General features: G+C 35.3%; 2 protein-coding genes across 2 annotated transcripts in view; both read left to right on the top strand.

Annotated features, from left to right (window-relative positions):
* AIMP1 (aminoacyl tRNA synthetase complex interacting multifunctional protein 1) overlaps positions 1–19,626 on the top strand; it is a 30,213-nt gene extending 10,587 nt beyond the window's left edge. The window contains exons 2-7 of the mRNA XM_066317836.1: positions 4,812–4,945; positions 5,677–5,790; positions 8,025–8,183; positions 10,387–10,598; positions 13,843–14,011; positions 19,378–19,626. Coding sequence (XP_066173933.1) covers positions 4,812–4,945; positions 5,677–5,790; positions 8,025–8,183; positions 10,387–10,598; positions 13,843–14,011; positions 19,378–19,544 — 955 coding nt within the window. The 3' untranslated portion in view covers positions 19,545–19,626. The remainder of the gene's footprint in view (positions 1–4,811; positions 4,946–5,676; positions 5,791–8,024; positions 8,184–10,386; positions 10,599–13,842; positions 14,012–19,377) is intronic.
* NPNT (nephronectin) overlaps positions 1–21,482 on the top strand; it is a 274,897-nt gene that overhangs the window by 170,134 nt on the left and 83,281 nt on the right. The window lies entirely within an intron of this gene.

Genomic DNA, 21,482 nt, shown 5'->3' with positions numbered 1-21,482 from the left:
AGAGGTTTGAAAACTAGACCTTAAGTTTTATTACCAAAAATGTGGAATCATCAAATCAGGTATTCTAAATCTTAGCCAAATATGCTGACAGCATCAGGCTTAGAACATTTTATCAGAAAATAGGAGAAACCTTGAAGAAAAAATTGATTTATGAAGCATGGGGTCTCAATTCTCCAAGATGAAAAAGGTGGGATGAGTTACAACAGTTGCCTCGTTCCAGTGATATTTTGGTTCAGCCAAAGAAAACATACTTCTGGTCTGCTTTCTTCTGTTTTGATCAGTGTTGTTCCTTATCCTGCAGAATAAAAAGGTGTGATGTGAGATTCTCAGATCTGTTTCACTGTATCCTCACAGTTCATAGAAGTGCAAAGCACAGGAAAGCAGAATCTGGCAAACAGCTGGCACGTTCTGTTATATTTAAGGATTTTTGTAAGATTGTCTGCCAGAAAGGACCATACTCAGAAAAGATGCTCAGATGGAAGGCTTTGAACATGCTTCTTGCAGAAACAAAGTGATTGTTTTAGTCTTTTAGGACTAAAACAATGTTTTTGGTCTTTTAGGAAAAGTAGAATGCTTGGCTATACAAGTTGGCCACAATCCAGCAAAAGAAGAAAAAGAGTTTAATTTGAGATCTGCTTAGGAAGAGGAATTAACGTTAAGTACTTTTATATAGTTTAAATTATTGAACTTTAGTTAGCATTGGAGATATTACCTTTGTCTTGTTGATAACTTTTAGAATAAGCCACTGGTTCTGTTTGTCTTGAATGGATCATCTCATTCAAGCCAACATGTCTTTTTACAGATCTTTATTTTTTTCCTCTAGTGAGAAAATGAAATCTTAGGTCTTGGTTGGCAGCCATTCATTAACATACCATAAACATATTCCTCACAGAGAATGCCACCTGGGCCCTTGTGTGGTTGTTACTTGCTCTTTGTTATAGATGAATGGAATTAGCTCTGCTGTAGGAATACTTGATTCCTTCATGGCAAACAGAGCAAAGAGCAGTGATGGGTTAGAGCAAAGCTCCATGCGAAGGAGAATGCTCTCCAGGTGTGGTGGGCTGTCAAAGTTTAAGCTCTTACTGTGAAGGAATTAAGGTGTACGCAGGAGAGGAAGAGAGGAGAAGGAGGCACTTGTGGTTAAATCTCCTGCAGTTGTAATCTTACTTTGTGTGTTGATATTAGCAAAGCATTGCAAGAAAAAGCTGAGAACTTCAAAGTACTGAGCTTTCTAAAACTTCCAGCTGGAAAAAGGAATGCTCAGAGCTAATTGTTTTTGGCTTTAGGAGTCAGTTGTTTTCCAGTTTCAGGTGTTGCTTTATATTGTGCTTGTTTGTTTCTGGTTTTCTTTTGTTTTTTTTTCTGTTTAATGGTTGCTTTTCCAATAGCGGAAAGTAATTGCTTCCATGTTTGGACTATGGAGAGATTCCAAAACCGATTTTTAGAGTTTTAAGTTTTAAATTATGTCATTAATTTAAGGGGTCTTTGGCTTTTTCTTGCTTTTTGCAATCAACAATATTGAAGAGTAAGCTACAACCAGGTTTATGTTTTTAGTGTCTTACGTGTGCTCAGTTTTTGACTTGGATATATTCTAAGGTTGAGGACAATGTCGATAAAGTATTTGTAAAACATGTTAAAATTTGGGAGTAATTTGTGCCATATGAGAAGTTTTGATTTATTATAGAGAGTTTGCCACTTTTGGGACTTCTACTTTGACACTACTTGATTTTGAGGAACAAAGTAGAATAGTGCCTGTTTTCTCCTGTGAGGGTACTGCAGCTACTTAGAAGACAGCAGCAGACAGTACTTTCAGTTTAAAAAAAGATGGGCAACTTTCTTAATCAGCAGGTAGAATGATGAGAAATTGAACAGCTCTCATGTGTTGATGTGTAATCTAACGAATAACTGTACGGCTTGAGTCTTTCATGTCAAGATTGAGTTCCATTGAGTGGAGCAGATGGGTTTTGAAGCAGTTCTGAGGGTCTTGCAAATGGCACAGCAGCCCCCAGAAGTCTGCAATAAAACAGTTTCCTTTTGCTAAGCAAGCAGGTAACTTCAAAAGGACTTCTTCAGAATGTCTGAATGTAACTACACCATACTGGTTTTTCAAAACAAGGGAAAGGACCTCATTAGACACAATTGGATGAAGTGACTTTACTTTCAGTTGCTCTTTGGGACATTTTCTCCTAAACAGGTCAGAATGTATCTGCAATGAGCTATGATCTGGTTTTTAAGCTATATTATTTCTGGTTTTCTTTCCAATTTTTAGTTTGTGTATCACCAATAACAGTGGCTTGTTTTAGAATTTTTTGTATTAGAGTGACAGGAGAGTAGAGGGTAAAGGTGAAAAAATAAAAAAAGAAAATTGACTGTAACCTCTGATTGTTGTAGTTCTCATATTTTTAATGCGTTTTGTTTTCTATAATACAGGGTGAATCTTACTTTTTTTTTTTAATGTGCCCTTTTTGGATACAGTTTTATCACTCTGCTGTATGGGTTCCTGTGCTTCTTCCTGCAGCAGTTCACTTCAGTCTGTTGCCTTTTTATATTAGCATCGGAAATACCTTTGCCTTTGGGTTATTGTTACAATACTAGCTTTACAGAAATTTATTTGACAAGTGGGAAAATTTCAATCATGTAACTTCATTTCCCGATCTTCAGTTCATTAGCCAACTTGGCTAAAAATCTATAAAATGTACCAATTCTATTCACTTTGAAGTTTTAGTAGCATTTCTGTTGTTGTTGGCAAAGTTTCCATTGTTAGTATTGTGTTCCCCTGAGAGAATTTGTAGCTTGCAAGAAATCTTACTGGTATGCAGACAGTAATATCCCAGGCTTTGTATTATGCTGTGTTGTGCCATAATACTTTTATGTCTGTTTCCATTTGACATCTCAATTAGTAACTTATTGGAATCACTGTTTTCCTTTTTGAAACTCTCTGTTTTCAGTCTACCCATGAAAAAGAAATTATTTTCTTGTTAGCAGGCATTAATTTGAATATAAAAATGAATTAACTTGTCCTGGAGAGATTTTTCTGTTCTTTGCTCCCAGAGAGTTTCTTCCTTTTAAAAGAAGAATCTAGTGTGGTAGAGTGGAAATTGTGATGGCCATAATACTCTCACATCTTTAAGTGAAGCACTGTGTGTAAAATAGACTTTGATTGTATTCATTGCAAAGAAGGCAAGATGTTGGTTCATGCGTCACATCTGCAAGATACCCCGTGCATCATCTGACTATTTCACCTCTCTCTGGCTTTGTAAATTTTACTTTGGGAACTTTTGAGTTCACTGTTCCTGAATAATTGTAGTTAGTTTTCCAGGTATTTTTACTATTAATTTTTTATCTATTTAAATATGTTCCTGTGGAGATTGGAGTTATGTATAATGTAAGTTCAGATATAAAATGTATGTTGATTTTTAGAGTGCAGCAGAGGCAAGTATGTTAACCCTGGCATGAGTGTGATTGTAGCTGTTCACCTTTCAGTTATTTCTAATCTCTTTTGTCTTCAGCATGACTTTTGTTGTATATCCCAACAGAGAATATTTATTTGTATGTTAAAACCAGATTTAGATTCTAGTGTTGGAATAAAATAAGAAGTTTTCTGCCAATTTGTTATGAGAAGAGGCATTTTTGGATTTGGAGCCAATACATGTGCCTGGATTGCCATTTTCTTACCAATATTTTCACTAGTTGCAGTTCATGGACAAATTCAGAGGAATTAAATCACCTCACAGGAATTAAATCACTATTGCTTGCAAAGATCTTTTCTTCCCACCTGTTTTCTTGATTTACAGACGAGGCAGCTGTTAGTACAGATTCTTTCCTCATTTAGATACTGAATGGGAGGGAAAAAGCACTGTCTGCTGCAGATGTGAGTGATTGTAACTGGTTTTCATCATCCTGTTGCCACTATTGGAGCTCTTGTGTTTAGGCACAAATGTTGCTGAGAAGGAGGCTAGGCCATATTTGGTAGCTTTCAAAAAATATAGGCTGTACACAAGGCATAGCTACTTTCTGGAACATTAGTGAAACATTAGTTAACAGTGAATACCATAAAAGAAGGTCAGACAGCATTTATTTGTGGTCTTTACTGGTCTTTTGTGTTCCCTGCGTCTTCGTTATCTGTGTGCTGGCCCTTCCATTTCACTGGATGCAAAGTTGAACAATCGAAATGGGTGCTACAATAATTCTGAAGGTGTAAACCTGTAATAAAAGTTGGTTTTATCTTAGATAAGTAAAAATGTTAATGAATTATGAGTATTAAATGTAAAACAACAGTAAATTCTTAATATATGCACAAGCACAATGGATGAAGTATTCAGTATATTCTGAATAAATTTATTAGAAAAGTTTTTGAGATTTTTGTGGGATGATTCCATTTTCTTAGTCTCAGTAAAATTGTATATACACCTATTTTACATATATTTTATTTTTGTTAAGCCTAGGATGCAGTGTTTTCCTGTCCAATCTTTTCCCTTTTATTTCCTTCCTCTTCTCCCCCATGTATTCATACCTTTCCTTCTGAGAAGGTACTTTTTTTTTTTTTTTTCCTGTTTCATGAAAGAAGAACACATTTTCTGCAGCTGGGAAGAAAAATAGCTTTTCTTCCAAAGTACTTGAAAGCAGCTGTCAAACATCAGATCCTGTTTAATGTTGCTTTTTGTTTGGGCTTTACGTTAGGAGGTGAGAGCTCAGCCTTTCGCTTAGCAAATTTTCTTATTCAGCAACTGATTTGAGAACTGCTTGATGTTGTAAGAAATAATAGTGTTATTGCATTAAGAAGTCTTGATTTTAGGCTGTTTTTTGTCTAGGTTTTTATCCCGTTTTTTGGTAAAGATGGCAGCCAACAACGCAGTGCTGAACAGACTGGAGCAGAAGGGCGCAGAGGCAGATCAAGTTATTGAGTACCTCAAGCAACAAGTTGCCCTGCTCAAGGAAAAAGCCAGTAAGGATTTACCTATTTTATGTTAAACGTATTAACCAGATCGTTAACAGCAAGTGCACATAGGAGAAAACGACAGTATTTGGTGCTGTCAGCCTTTAGAGCATGTTTCAAGTTCTCCAAGTGAACTTTGTAATAGTAGCACCACTTCACTGTCCCGTGGTTTTGTTGGGGTTTTTGTTTTGTTTTGTTTTTTTGTTTTTGTGTTTTGTTTTTGAAGCTCCTTATTCTGAAGTAGAAGAGGTATAGATGAGGAAGACTTAATGCAGAAGTTATGTAAATTTGATAGGATATGCTTCTATTTGAAGAGAGTAAGGGAGTTGGAGAGAGTACAGGACTATGCCTCATCCTGAATTTATTACTGTTTTTTCCCAACTGTGGCATTCTCTTTAGAGTTTCATACTTTTGTCTTTGATATTTTGTACTCAACTGTATCAGTGCATAAAAGTGCTCTGTATTACAAACATTGTCAGGGCTTTTCTGCAGGTTTCTTGGAGTTTCTTCTCGTGATTCTGTTTAGGGGACTGAGAAGACAGTATATTGAGAGGCAACTTGATTATATAAGTATTGTGAAACTGGCTATTTCAACAATAAAGGAAATAATTCCAAGTATTTCTGATTATATACTCCTTGAAAGTTTTCACTTTTGTGCTGTTTGGCTCACCATGTTTCACTTTTCTTTAAAAACAAACCTCTGTGTCCAAAGTGATGAATTTTAAATGTGTCAACTCTAGTCTTGCAGGCATCTCTCCGGGAAGAGAAGAAGCTTCGTGTAGAAAATGCTAAACTGAAGAAAGAAATTGAAGGGCTGAAACAGGAGCTGATTCAGGCTGAAATTCGAAATGGAGGTAGGGAAAAAATGTGCTATTCTGACACAACATAGATGTAATTAGCACAAAACTACCTTAATTCTTCTTGATTTTTATTGTTCTGTATGTGACTCTATGGTATTTCTCACAAATTCTGCATTTTCCATGGCTATGACAATTTACTTGATTCCAATATTTTTATAATAAGCTGCAAGCCTGACAGATCTGTATACTAAACTTAATCAGATATGGAACTAGTTCTTTGTATTTTTTTGTTCAGTGCCTTTCATAATAAGCTGTGAACCTCACTGATGCAATGTCTCCTTGTAATGCTGTAGAGATTCCTACATGTCTAACTCCTCTTACTACTTTTAGTATTTAATCTAGCATGACCGAAAAATCACTATGGAAAAATCAAGCCATGGCGCAAAGTACAGATGTCAGGGACTTACTAGGAAAGCTGTGGTAAATAAATGTGTTCTGAATTTATGATTCCATCCTTTAGGCCAGCCTTCCACGGGACATCTTTCTTTGCTCTCCTCTATATAGTTCTGTTCAGTTTGTGCCATCATTTTATACTTCATATTAAAAAAAAGAGGAAACCCCTAAAGCTGAAGTGTTTCAGATACACTGTGTTGTCTTTTAAAATTATTGCCAAAAAATCTTCTTCTGCCCTCAACAGTTATTCTTGATTTATTATTAACCCATGCTGTCAGTATTGTAAATTGTTTAAGATAGTATCCAGTGTTTCTGGATGCTAGCATTTCACTGTACTGAATGCTTTACTGATATAAAAACACATTTTGTCTTCAAAAAGATTAGCATGTTGTGAATACAGAGAAGTCTTTTTCTTCTTTAGACACCAATAAAGCCTTTTCATGTATTGACCCGAACTATTAGTTATCTTCTCTGTTGTCTGTTATTCTGCAGCAGTTCTTGACAGGGGTAGGATATTTCACAGAATCTGCTGTGCTTGAGAGAGGTCTCAAGGTATATTGGTCCAAGATGGCAAAGGAAATGCTTGATGTGCATCTTCCTTTAGTTAGCTAGTTCATCTAAGTGGTAGTAGGACTAAATTAATAGATTTTATTTTGAAGGAAATAAATGTTTGTTAGCTTTGAAAGGACTAAATAGTTGAGCACAGAAATTAGATGGACATGGATGATCAAAAATACCTAGATATCTTTTCAAAATATTTTCAAAACATGATATTTTTTCAAAAACCTGAGAAACAAAGGTTTTTCCTCAACTAGCAACCAAGTGGTTGTTGGAACAACAAATCTCATATTCAGATGGTTTTAGAAAGTTGTTTATAAGAATATAATTTGTGCAAATCACTTGCGTGTTGAAGAGGACAGGCCTCAACTAACAAAGTGTAGTTCTTCAGGGAAGTTAGTAAATATCTGAAATGCAAAACAAAACATGTATGCAGAATGGAGAATTCTATAATGGCGACACCAGAAGGGTTTATCAGTCATTAATGATAAAACATTGTGGATTGAAAGGAACTTCCAAAGATCATCTCATCTATCCTTTCTTGGGAACGGGAGCCTTGATGGTACTGTCTAGTGCACTGATGATGCTTACCCAGTACAATTATTGGGTTAAAAGCCTTGATGAGATTCTCGAAAAGTAGAATGTAGAAGAGAGGTGATTCTTACACTTTTATCTGGTAAGATTGATAGTGCAATGTCCAGAATTCTGTATCAGCAGGTTAAAAACAGCTGTTGAAGGTTATATGCAGAATTTAGGGAAGGGGGGTGTGAAATCAGCAGATTATATTAGAGATGCAGGTAGTTTTGTTCTATTCAGGCTCAGTTTCCTAAGTTAATTGTAAGAGTTGAGTTGATATCTGAATACACTATAAAAATGATTTTGTGCATAACTCATTTATGGAATAATCTCCAGTATGATAAGAGCTAGTAGCTATAAACTGAAACTAAACAAATGGGAAATAGGGAGTTGGTAGAAAAAAATAACTAGATGTTGAAATCAACTACAAAAAGAGGTGTTGTTTGCTAATGTATTTTCCTGTATTTAGCACTTTTTTCCATTTAAAAAATGTGTAATCAAACACTTTGTTTTAATTGATCATAATAATCATTTACAGATTAATTCTGAAATGTGTTTTGTAATATGGTTCACTACTCAGCAGTTGTGGTTTAGTGTATTAAGCAAAATTTTCAGTTCTCTCTTCTTTTTCATTTATGTTGTACACTTAAAAAATGTCAGTGTTCTGGTACTGCCCCTAACTTCTGTGATTTTGATTTTAGTAAAGCAGATTGCAGTTCCTCCTGGTACAACCGTTTCCACAACTTCGTTTTCAGAGGATGTTCCACAACCTACAGCAGTTACAGCATCTTCTGGTTCCAAAGATCAAATTAAAGGGGAAGATGAAGAAAAGAAAAAGAAGGAAAAAGTAGAAAAAAAAGGTACTTCACTTTTCTTATCTCTAATAGACAGTTGATGTATTTAATTTATGCAAGTGCTTTTGCATGATATTGAGCACAAAAAAAAAGCTTTCATACAGCTACAGCAGGAAGAGTCATGTGCTAGCTCTTAAATCTTGAAAGTGCTTGAAGCTAATGAAAGCTGTCAGGTAAGCTACAGATTCTTCCTTGCATGGGATGCATGCCAAATTCTGTTTAATGTGACTGCACTTCCTCATTACAAAAACCCCCCAAAAAACAAAAAAAAAATACAAAACAAAAAATCCCCCGCAAAAACCCAAAAAAAGGGCATATCCTTGTAACTTACACCTTTGTTTTGCAATCATTCTCTTATGCAGTTTATTATTAATTTTTTATTATTAGATTCGGTTTTCAGAATTTGGGTATTAGGATAGTGCATTGTCTCTTACTTTTTTGGTGGGCTGTACAGAGACTTTAAAGTTTTTTATATTTTTTGATGTATTTCAGCCTTTGATACATTAATATTCCACAGAGCTGTAAATACAAAAGCAGAGGCCACATGTCATATCAGGCAATTCATTTTTTCCCTCAAGTATTCAGTGGTCCTGCATAGGCTATTTCTGTGGAGTTCAGCATCTGTTAAAGGTACTGCATTTAATAGTTGAAGTAACCAATATGTAAAATTTGGTTTTAAGTCTAGAAATTGATGAAGTGATGCACTATCTCAAATCCCTTTGCTTTCTGTCACCTATGTCATCTCTTTCCTCTCTGGTTATTCTCAAATTCTTTGTTCTACTTCTTGCAAACCTCATCTGTGTGATTTCTCTAGATAGTGACTCTGGACTGACTCTGACACTGGCCAGAGGATTGCATTTTTCTCCTTAGCCTGTGGCATTGAAATGAATATTTTCTATTTATCTGTATACGTACACACCATGTACACATTTGCTGTGTTCTCTTTTGAGGAAAGACTTAATTTCTCTTGTAGAGGAATGTCATGGAGAAGAGTGTGGAATTATACCAAGGATTAACTGAGCAGGCCTTTCAAATGATCTTAGATATTATATGTTGTCTACTTTGATTGGGACTTTTTTCCAGTTTCTCTTATATTGTTGTATATTTGCCTGATTTTATTAATCACATTATCAGTTCATTAAAAAACCCCAGTCATAATCATGAAAGCTTTTAATTCATCATAAACAAACGTTTTTGAAGAGCTGTTGCTTATATTAAAAAATACTGCCTTTTTATTATTGAATGTATCATTTAATTTCGGGCCTGTACTAGAATACTAGAATATGATGAATGAAATCAGGTTGCATGTTGTGTCCCCTTTTCTTTTTTGCTCCCTTTAAAAGGGAGTTCAGTTTACATTAATATATAAGTTATCTTGGATGAAAGAATAACAGAATATGCTTATTTAAAATAAGCACATCTTAGACTTTTTTAATCTCCCAGAGATTATAGTTGTTAAACAAGTCTTGAATGTCTCCTAAACAGCACAATCTTATCTACAAACTGGATGTAACTTGCTCATCTTGAAAGGAATATTGCATATTTTATGATTCTGTGATTTAAATAAGCAGCTGAGTATGGAGCATGTTGCTTCACTTTTGTTTTATACTATACAGTCTTGTGTGTGTGATGGTCATGGGAAAAAGACACCACACCAGGGGAATCTCATAAGCCATGAGAATTTTTATGCGCTGTTCTTTTTGGGAAGTGCAGAATGTTGGCTAAGGTCATCTTAAAGGTTGCATTGCAGCTGTGGCAGTGCAGTTACAGTGACTTCACAGCTCCTGGCTCTGTACAATGCTGATAAGCACTTGTAACCTGATGGACTGTGATTCCTAGTTTCTTTTTGCTAGTTAAACACCCTGGCAAGGCTTACTGGTAATTGCTAATTACTAAAATGGGATGATCAAGCTTATTGATGTGGCCTTTGTCAGAGTATGTGTGTCATTTACACATGTTAGCTGCACTTAAATTCAGGGTAACTTTCCAAACAGGAGGTGGTAATTATTTGAGGTAATGATGTAAATTGAAGTAGGATGATTCACCACTGGAAACTGGTAACAGAGATGCTAAATCTTTACTCTTTTGTGTTTTGCACAGAATTTATGCTTATTTCTAAGACTTTGGCTCGCTTTTCCCTTACAGTAGTCATATACATTAGTTGTGCTTTTTAAAATGTTTATTTCATAAACAAAATGTTCTCTAATAGGTGAAAAGAAAGAGAAGAAACAGCAGCCAGCTGCTGGAGGTAGCGATGCAAAACCTGTAGATGTTTCTCGTCTGGATCTTCGCGTTGGCTGCATTATTACTGCTGAAAAGCATCCAGATGCAGACACTCTCTATGTGGAACAAGTGGATGTTGGTGAAGCAAGCCCAAGGACTGTTGTCAGCGGTTTAGTGAAGCATGTTCCTCTGGATAAGGTATTGACAAAATTATTTACTGATAGCTTTTCCTTTTCTAAAGTATCTCAAGGCATTAGTCTGTTTATAGGATATGTTTTTACTCTGCTAAAAGATTTGTACAGTCAATAAAACAAAAATAAAAATGCAGATGGAAATAATGCTTAATAACATTTGCCAGAAACCAGAGAAGTACCCTTATCCCAAATCAGTTTCTGATTTTAGTGCTTCTATCCTAGGTGTTATTCCAATTTCTCTGCCATCAGTACGCATCGGACTCCCAAACTAAACAGATGTTTAGGTTTCCTATTCTGTAGTAGAGAAATCATAGTAACTTCTTTGGTATGATCCAAACTTTTGAAACCTTTGCCTTCCAATTGTCTTTCAAAGCTTGTTGAAATATTTGGCATGAAGTAAAGCAGAGAGCATGTAGATTCAAGTTAGCTGGCAATGAATAGCTTAAACAACAGTGGAATATAAAATGCACATTTTTACTTTCTTGTGCAGAATACAGTCTGCATCTACGTGTTTTTTTAGTTGATACACTTTGGTGTTTGGCACAGATGGTTTATGGGTGCTTTTGAACAACCTAAGACTTCAAAATTTAGTTTTCCTTTCACACCTCTTGTAGAGGGTGAGAGGAATTGACTGAGGACTGCTCCTTAATTCAAATGGAAGCTTGGCATTTAAAACAGTGTTGTGTAGAGCAAGTGCAAAATGGATCATGAAGAAATTGATCTTAGTCTGGGAGAAGCTCCACTTTCTTAAATGTCTTTTCGATCCTTATTTGCACACTGTCCCCACAGTAAGACTGCAAGCATAGGAAGCAATTAAAATTGTGATTGTTGTTTCTATACTACAGAAAGTTACTGAACCAAAAAAACCCAGCTGAACACAGTAACTATTCTGCACTGATCAGCTGATGGTGTCAACTTACTGGATTTGCACTGGGCAAAATCTCAAAAAGTTTGCTTTTAGCAGTCTGTTTTCAAGAAAGCATGTAGAAGAAAACATCTTAAAAGCCATTCTAAATAGACTTACAAACATGAAGTGTATAGAATGATGTGGCAGAAGTATTTTCTCTTTAACCTTCTTTCTGAGTGGAAAAATAATTTGAAGTACTCATTAACAGAGAATTATGGATCCTCCTTGCACGTTCTTTGAGAACATTTTTGTTTGCATGTCTGTTTTTGGTTTTGGCAAGTCTCGCTTAAGACAGTAAATTCTTAGGGGCAGGCTTCCATCTTTTTGTGTTTTTTGAAGTGTTCAAAAATGTGAAGGCCTGGCATGTGTCTACTGCCATATATTGAAATAAAAATATATACATCAGATCAAGGACCATAGTGATAAATTTCTTGACAAAAAATTCAGCTGTTCGTGATTTTGGTGTTTGATGTGGTAATTTAGCAGTGTTTGAGGCTGTAGTATTTGTATCATCTGATTTTACTTTTGGTTAGGAAGCACAGTATGTATCTTCACTAACATTTCAGTATGCAGTGCAAGTTATTTATGGGTGTGAAAACTTCTGGCATGCCCACTTTAGATGTGAAATGCTGTGGTTTTGTTCACATAGTGGTGAAGCCACGTCAGAAGTTGGGACCTCTATTGTCGTGAGCAGTTGTGTCACAAGTAAGAGGGACATGGAAGGTTCTTGGCATGAGGTCGACCACGCCATTGCTGAGCTCTTTTGGCAGCTGGGGACAATTGGTGAAATTTCTGAAATGTCAAAAGGATTTTACAGCTTTTCTGCCACTGCAGTTGGCTTTTTGAACTGGATCTCTGTATGTTCCTAGCATCAATACCTGTTTCAGGCAACTGTTCTTGAAATTCAGTCAATTCTCCAGTCTCACTTTTTGTCACCTCCTCCTCTTTAACCTAAGAAAACCTCATGTCAGTGATCAGAAGTGAAGAACAGGAGTGCAGGGAATGTATCTTAAACTTAACAAGAAGAGAAAAGGTCACCATCATCCTCCAGAAATGATATTCCACAACCATTCATTGTAAGAGGATACGTTACAGTTACATCTGTCATGAACCATAAACTCTGATTTTTGTAGCAGAAACCTTTTCTTGCACTTAGATGCCTTGAAATCTTTTCTTTCTAGATTATTGGGATGTCCACCCAGTAATTAGCATTCCATTCATTAATTGTTATTCAGTGCTAATAATGCTACAACTTGCATTTCAGTCATTGACCTGTTACAACCATTTTGTGTGTTTTGTGCTACTTATTTCCATAGCGATAACTTGGGCTGGCTTGAAATTTAGGCAAGATAACTTTTTCTTATCTACTGCTGCATTTTGGCTTTTTATATTTTTGCTTTTTAAGGTGTTCTCCTTAGAAAATTTGCAGGTTTTGAAGTAGTTGATAATCTGAGTTTTATTAATATTGATCCTGCATATTTTGTTCAAAGTTTGTACTGTGATGCACAAAGACCAAAATCTAGAAATATTAAATAATTATATATAATGTGCACTAGTAGCATGAGAATTGAGACATCTTTACATTGTCTCTTAAGAATGTTTAGGGTTTAATTTTTCATTCAGTTTGAAAGTGTGATTTCTTTTAGAGTCTAAAGTGTGGTAGATTTTCTGAACAAAGAATATTTTCTCTGGTTTACTGTTGTAATTACTAAATTAAAACAACAAACGGAGAAACATAGTTTTACAGGTTTGCACTAACAAATTCTTTGTAGGGAATATACAGCCATTTTCAGTGGTTAAAAAAACCTCAAGGCATTTGGGTTAACTAAGATAAAATTTAAGATTCAAGTGAGCTCATGTAAAAGACCTCTAAGCTTCCAGGGTACAGTTAGAAATTTTTACTTAGGGGCCTAATTTGTAGGCTCATTTTGTTGTTGTTCTTTTTAGTATTATCATCATTAAATTATTATCACACTTAAATAGAAATTGATTGGTTAATAGTGCTAGATTGAAAGTGAACTGAAGTGATGGCCTTTAGTGAACAGAGATGGAATGCAAGTGAAATCCCTTGCCTAGTTTTTAAGTTTCTGAATTGCATATTTTATGTTTCCATGATAAGTGTGTCAGATTTCAGCATTTAATCCCTTATTCACTGGCCAGCTCTATATTACTGTTGTCCAGGCATTAAAATTTTGAATCTGTTGCTACACACTTCTCTTAAGCTTCCCTTGTCATGGTAAGATCTCATCACTAGAATTCTTTCATTGTAATAAAATAATGGGAGTCCCCAAAACCACGTGGCATTTTAAGTACTCATGTTCTTCTGTTTTCCTCCCCCAAGATGCAAAATCGGATGGCAATACTACTCTGTAACTTGAAACCTGCAAAGATGAGAGGAGTAGTGTCTCAAGCAATGGTGATGTGTGCCAGCTCCCCAGAAAAAGTGGAAATTCTGGCTCCCCCACCTGGAGCAGTACCTGGGGACAGAATCACTTTTGAAGGTTTTCCTGGTAAGTAGGTATTCTGGAAAATAATAGAAACAAGTATGCCAAGGTAACTTCACTGCTGAAGCACATAAAACAGCTTTTTCTAAAGGTGGTTGGGTTTTTTGTTGAAATTTTCTGAAATAATTCTGTTGGGTTTTTTTATTACCATGCTAATGCATAAATAAAGGATTGAAAATACTTTCTCGTCTGTCAAGAAATTTTAGCTTGATAAAATTGTATACACCTTTCATGTAAAACCCATTCCTTTAAGTCTCAGTAAGTATTTCAGTTTTGAAATACATGGATAAACATATTTGTACTTGGCAAATTACAACATGCAAATGTAAAGCATCTTTCACAGTGTCTCAGTGTAAGTGATGAAGTATTAAATTCCGAATTCCAGCTCCTCCCTGTAATGAAAGTATCAGAACTTCGGGAAGATTTTTTTTTTTAGGAAGAAGGGATGAAGGGGTTGGAAGTCTCCTGTTCATGAGAGGAGCCTGTAATATTAAAAACACCAGAGGTTTTTTGTTTGTTTGGGACAAAATGTCTTTTTAGGTTTCCAGAGAGACACATTGGACGTTTTCCCACTTAATTAAATCAATAAATCCATCTTTTTTTCAGAATATAAATGAGAATTCTACCAAATTTAAACATTATCAAAATATGATTTTTCATCCATTTTTTCATTTCTTCCACCTCTATGAAAATGATTAACTTTTGACTGTATATTGGGATCTCAAATATAGCATCATAGATTTATCATGCTGATGAATGCTTCCCTCCTACCCAAATGCCAGTTCATTATTCTCAGTCTGGAAGGGATGCAGTCAGATCAGCTTCTTCTGTTGCTGCATTTGTTAGCACTGTTATTTTGTTATTTTTATAATAGTCATGAGTGTTCTCATCAGGTAGTTCTGGTTCATTATGATCTCAGTAAAAAAGGCACTCATACTCCAAAGTGCCATTTAAAATGCTGTTTATTAGAGCTGAGTCTGAAAAGAGAGACGGGTATAAATAATCTCACATAGCACAGATGATGATAATGCCCCTGCAGCATGCTGTGCACTCCCTGTCTATGAGGAGAGTTTCTTCCCTTTCCACTGTTTGAGCTATTGCTATGGTTTTTTTAATCATTGTGACGGTCAATCATAAAGGATGTTTGTGTGAGAATTTGGTGCTGCCTTGTTCCATAAAGGTGAGGACATGCAGGTGGCTCAGTTACTGGTGCCACATGGGATCTGCCTGTTGACTCCTCTCTTACAGTCAGCTGCCTAGGAATTTAGGAATTTGTGCAGCACTGCCCAAGCCCAGATTTAATTGGGTTAGCTGTTACGTGGATCACAGCAGTCTTGGTGAACAGTGCTCTTCTGGTCAGGATCACTCCATAACTTTAACTTGAAAAAACATGGTCCAACTTCCAGTATTTCCCATGCCGGGTGAAAATGTATGTGTGTACATTTATCAGTGAAGTATTCATCTTCAGAGTGAGTTTATTGTTCAAAAGTTGGCTTTCCCATGTGAGAAAATGGTGTAACTTTAATTTTCTGCATGGAGCCATATGAACCTTTTTAAACTATTGCACTTCTGACAATTTCTAGCTGTACAGCAGAGTTTTGATTTAGGAACCTCTTTGCAAGCTCTATGCTTAAACATATTTGCATGAAATAACTTTCAGAAATACATATATATGTGTGTGTATATATATATTTATACTTCTCCAGACTGAAATTGTGATGCTTTTAAAAAAACATATATTTTGGTTAATATATGATAAAGGAAGCAATGCTCTGTCTAGGTGCTTTATAAACATAAAAATAGCTCAGCTTGCTGTGATTTAATGCTCCAGTTGAAAATACTTTAAAATAATGCTGTGTTTTAAAAGGAAATCTGTCTGGCAGCATTTTTTTCTTCAGTTTTAGTTTGCTGTGTTAAAAATCTACCAAGCTTGCTAGTTTAGATGCAGAATTAGTTAGCTATACTTAAATCTTAAATGCTTCAACAATTGCATTGACTAAATTGTAGGAGTACTCACTCATGGCTTCTAGTCATTATTACATATAGTGAGCAAAGGTGGATTAAATGTTGGACCTTTGTTACCTCTGAGAATCACAGGTGACAAATACAGTCATACTGCTTTCTGTTGCTTGGAAATGGATGTGCAAGAGAGCATCAACTTGTAGAAGAAACACTTCTGGTGCATAAGCCCTGGAAAACGATGTACAGGTTCACCCCTCAAAAACGGCCTGTGCCCAGGCTGAGTGTCTCTTTATGTTTACTTTGTGTAAGATGCACCCTTCCTCCAAACTTACATCTCAAGTAGCTTCATATACCTGGCATTTGAAAATGTGAGAGTTGGTAGTAGCACTATTTTCTGTTCACCAGCTTATCTATTCTTGCACATGACTAATGAAGTGAGTTCTGTCAAAATAATTGAACTATTTGACTCCATTTGTTTGGCTTTTTTGCAGTGGCAGAAAGCTTTTCCTAGAGCAAATCAGTTATAGAAATATTTGTTCTAAAATTATTCCCAGGTGTTATGGTATGCAGGCACCGTGTTGACATTTTGATCCTTAAAACATACAGAATAAGCTAAAGGTGGTGTGTAAGTTGTTCTAGTTCTGAAGTTATGCCTTGCAGCCAGTGAGACAAGATTTTGTGTGGATTATATCAGTTTTCTTCTGATGGAGAGCCAAAGATGTGGGGCTCTCTGTGATAAGTGCCAAATGAAGGTATTTACAACCCCTTTGAAAGGCATATATATCCAGGGCTATAGATTGTAGTCTGAAATGTGGCAGTGTTGTCTAATGCTTCATAAAGAGCTGCTCAGAAAATTTTGTAGGTATGAGATTTAAGCTAATCATTGACTTTGAAAACTTACCTAATGCTTACCTGAGTACGAAGTGGAATGATCTATCTTCTTCTTACATAAAACCTATTTCAAAGAATTCTCAAACTTGTGATTTTACTACCTTGAGTAGGAAGATGCGAAAAAAAAAAAGAGTGTAGGTAGATGGTGACCAATACTACAAAATCACGGTGACATCTGCTTCTGTAACTTCATTTGTTGGGTACTTGTCTTTTCAATGTTGCTGTTTTAAACTAAGGGGAAACTCACTGGGAGATTGGAAAACTGTTTCTCAGTTTTTAATGGAGCTGAACATCTTCTTCTCACCTTTTTTGTGTTAAAGCCTTCTGCTTCTTAGCTGCTGCTGTCTCCTCAAAGACCATCTGGCACTTGCCTGATGCTGTTACCAGGATAGACTCCTTGTTGTGTCAGATGTCATTTAATTTCTCTGCTTAATTGTAACCATTTATATTCTGATCAATTTTTTGTTTTAAAAACTAACTGTAAAGCATAAAGATTCACTTGGAGTCCTTGAAGTTAAAATAGAAAGGACAGCTGGGTCTTATTTAAGTTTGAAGTATGAAAGTCTGTGAAGCAACAGAAGCACCACCAGCAGCAATAAAGCAATTCTAAAATGCACACAGCTGTCTATCAAGCAGCTTGGAATCGAGCTATTTTTAAGTCTTCTCTCTCCATTATACAAAATATTAATGAGATACAGACTAATTTTCTTTGGCCATTTTAGTCAAAGTAAACAAAAGGTATCTTGTCTCAAACCAATTTATTTTTTTTTTCTGTAGCAACTGGAGTGTTTACCTAGAACCATCTTGAGTTTTATAGAGGAGTGATTTAATAAGGAATGCTGTTGCCTGGAGTACTGTTCTGTTTATTTATTTGATGTCTTTGCCCTCAGTGGAATTTTTAACACTGTTATACTCCAGTGCATGAATCTTCAAGGTCTCTTGAGCCTTTTTGGTGTTAAGTACTTTATCAAATTTTTATCCACCTTCACTGGAAAAGATCAGATTTTTAAACTGTAGAAGAATTGATCTATCATGAATGTGTAAATTCTATAACCTCCTACACAGTAATTGTCTTAAGACAGCAATAATACTTGAAGCTTTATAGCTAAGTGGGAAATCTCTTTTCTGATAGCAGTATCAGATGTTTTGATGCCACAGAAACCAAAAAACTGTTACTTAAATTATATAATTAAATTATCATTCAGGTCTAAGAATCATTAGCAATTTAATAAATTACTATATCTTTAAAAGAATAAAAAGTGGTAAAGCTGAAGTGCAGTGGTTAGCCTGTAGTTAGCAGATTTCTTTAATCAAAGCTTGATTAAAGTGTATGGATGCTTTCCTTCAGCTGCATTGTTACAATCCACTGTGGGTAAGTGGCATTAAGTAATGTCACACATCACTGTGTCCTTTTGCCCCTTGCTGTGCTGAGGTATATTCCTTCAGTAGTTGTTAAGCTGTTACAAAGTGGAGAGGTTTCTTACCTATTATGAAACTTATTTGTAATATTAAAGCTGCAAGATGGAATGATGTGTAACAAATTTGGGACCTCTTATTTGGCCCATTTTTGGTAAAGAGAGTGGAAAGCTGATCAAGCCATTAAAGCCATTATTTTATTTATAGAAACTCTTCTAAAGAATATTTTCTGGGAAGAAGGAATGCAGTGAGGGGAAGGCATAGGAAAATGCACAGCCTAAAGCTCTGGTAGTATTTAAAATTGGTGCCTATGCTAATCTAATCTGAGCTCACCACAGATCCCAAGGGAGCTTGATGCAGGATTCCAAAGAAACTTATTAACATCCAAAGCATGTTTTTTATAATAAAATTCAGGAGGTTTTCTTAATTAAAAAAAAAATCATGTGCTTTTTATATTTGATGAGGGGAAGGAAAATCTACAATGGATCACTTAATATTCTGTTTAATGATTTTATTAGTTTGTATGCATACACTGTGGTCTAAATCCAAGTTTGCCTTTGTTCATGAACTTGACCATTAAGCTAATTTATTTTTGTGAAAGTGTACAATCAGCTCTAAACATTTAATAATTTTTATTAAATAGTGTAATTCTTTAAGTAATTAAAGCATATAGATGTCTTCTGTTTAATGTTAATTATAAATATTATATAAAGAGAATTATTAATGTTATGGCTAATTTTTTTAAAATACTAAATGCAATCTGGTTTTGAAATAACTTGACTGCATTATTAAATACTGTCTGGTAAGGCTAGCTTACTTCACAGAGAAATTTAGCCTAGTCTGCTTCTCTTGCATATATAGAATCTACAGAGTTAGACCATCTACAGACAGAAATAACCCAGGTTTACAGGCATTGAGAATGTGAGTAGACTTAACTACTGAAAACATTTAAAGGAGAATACCTTTTCATTTTGAGAATCAAAAGGAATGTTGGGGTTTTTTCCCTCCAAAGTGTATGCAGTGATGCTATATGGGCTGTCATAGATACGTAGAGCTCTTGCTCTGAGTTGTGTGATATGAATTTATTCTTTGTTTTGAAACAGGAGATCCCGAGAAGGAGCTTAACCCAAAGAAGAAGATGTGGGAGCAAATCCAACCTGATCTTCATACCAATGACCAGTGTGTTGCTACATACAAAGGAGTTCCATTTGAAGTGAAAGGGAAAGGAGTGTGCAGGGCAGAGACCATGGCAAACAGCGGAATTAAATAAATAAATGGTTATTAGAAACTTTTACAGATGTTGAAATGCAAAGTGATGCATTAAAAATAAAAAACATAAAGTGCATGGCTAAGACCTGTTTTGTTTTACTTCTTTCCCCGAATATGTTATGTCCTCAACATTTTGACAGTTTACTGATTCACTAGGCTTGTTGTCCTTGAGGTTGTGTGTTGTCAGAAGTTATTAGCCACTCAGTGCTCATAACTTAATTGCTAAGGCTTTTTGTGGTGGGACCACAGGCAGGCAAGTAAATTTTCTGAACAGCTTGAAGGTGTAGAGCTTCTGTTTAGCAAGAGCTGAAGGAAATAAGGAAAATATTCTGCCATGTTCCTTGTGCGCTAATTGCAGGACTAGCAGTTGGTTTGTGAAGACCACAATTGTCTTTATTCTTCTAGTCACTTTGTAATAGTTTTTCTCCTCTTCTTCCAAGCAGTTTTCAAATGTATTATAAGCCTCTGCACCTTTGTTTTTGCCATTGTTCTCTCTGTAGTCTGCAGTCAGTTGTAACTGGAAGATTAAACTACGGTGGTTTATGCCCTGGGATGTACAAATGGACACACTTTTGTGTCCCCACAACTAATCCATTATAATTTCATTAGGATCAAAGCTGGCACTTCACTAGAGTAGTTCATTACATTATTAGTCCACCTACGTATATCTTACAAACCAATAGGTAGAACTAAGAAATAATTAATAACAGATTACTGGAACTAATCAAAAACTAAAAAAATCCTCAAACCCAAAAAACCAACCCCCAAGGAAACCTAAAAAAGCAACCAAATAAAAAAATCCTTTTCCAGTGCTCAAACGGGTATAAAATTCATTGCTTCTTTGGTTTTGTTTTTAATGTGCTTTTATGCAATGATGTTTTATACAAAAAGTGGTTTGGTTTTAACAGAAATGGCTTCTTCAATTTTTATAGTTAGAATTATTTCATAATAATGTTGTACAAATAGTCATGTTGCTAGGCTATTAGCCTCAAATTAATTCTTTCAATTCCTTACTTAGAGTAATATGAAAATCAATGTTTTAGATCAATTTACAATGACCCTTTAAAGTAGCTATTTAGAGATACTTAGATATTTTGCATATAATATTGAATTAAATTGTTGCTGTATAACCACTTAAACAATAAATACTATTTTAACTACTGAAATTAAAAACAAACTTGAGTCTTTCTAAATTTTGCAGGCCTTGAGCTTCATCCATGAAGTGGAGAGAAAACAAAATGACAGTGATATGAAATTAAAAGGGACATGCATAAAGAGGAGATGAACAGATTTGCTTTTTGAATGACTGTTTTTTGTGCCTGTAAACTGTTAGTTTTTCATGCATGTGGCAATAAGCAATAGTAATTAGTTCTTTTAAATGTGCTGAATAGCATTAAGCACATGAAAGCCATTTTATCTGCCTTGTAAACTGAATATCTAATAATTTCTTACTAAGTAGTATCCATGTGGTTCAAGAATTCAGTTATAACTGATCTTGCATCATGGTGGGAAATACTTTTGCATTAGATAAATCTTAGCTTTTAGTACCAGAGAGCTCTTTTTATAAATGGAAGTTCAGAAGAACTTCTGAAAGCTTGAAGAATTAACAAAGAGGCCCCCTGAGTCTGAGAGTCTGAACTCATGCATTTTTTAATCCTTTCTTTCTTTCTTTCTCTCTTTCTCTCTTTCTCTCTTTCTCTCTTTCTCTCTTTCTCTCTTTCTCTCTTTCTCTCTTTCTCTCTTTCTTTCTCTCTCTTTCTTTCTTTCTCTCTTTCTCTCTTTCTTTCTCTCTTTCTTTCTCTCTCTTTCTTTCTCTCTTTCTTTCTCTCTCTCTTTCTTTCTCTCTCTCTTTCTTTCTCTCTTTCTTTCTTTCTCTCTCTTTCTTTCTTTCTCTCTCTTTCTTTCTTTCTCTCTCTTTCTTTCTTTCTTTCTTTCTCTC

Source organism: Sylvia atricapilla, chromosome 4, assembly GCF_009819655.1.
Source record: "Sylvia atricapilla isolate bSylAtr1 chromosome 4, bSylAtr1.pri, whole genome shotgun sequence".
Classification (NCBI taxonomy): Eukaryota; Metazoa; Chordata; class Aves; order Passeriformes; family Sylviidae; genus Sylvia; species Sylvia atricapilla.
Note: the sequence above shows the minus strand (reverse complement) of the source record. Positions and strands in the feature narration are given on the sequence as shown.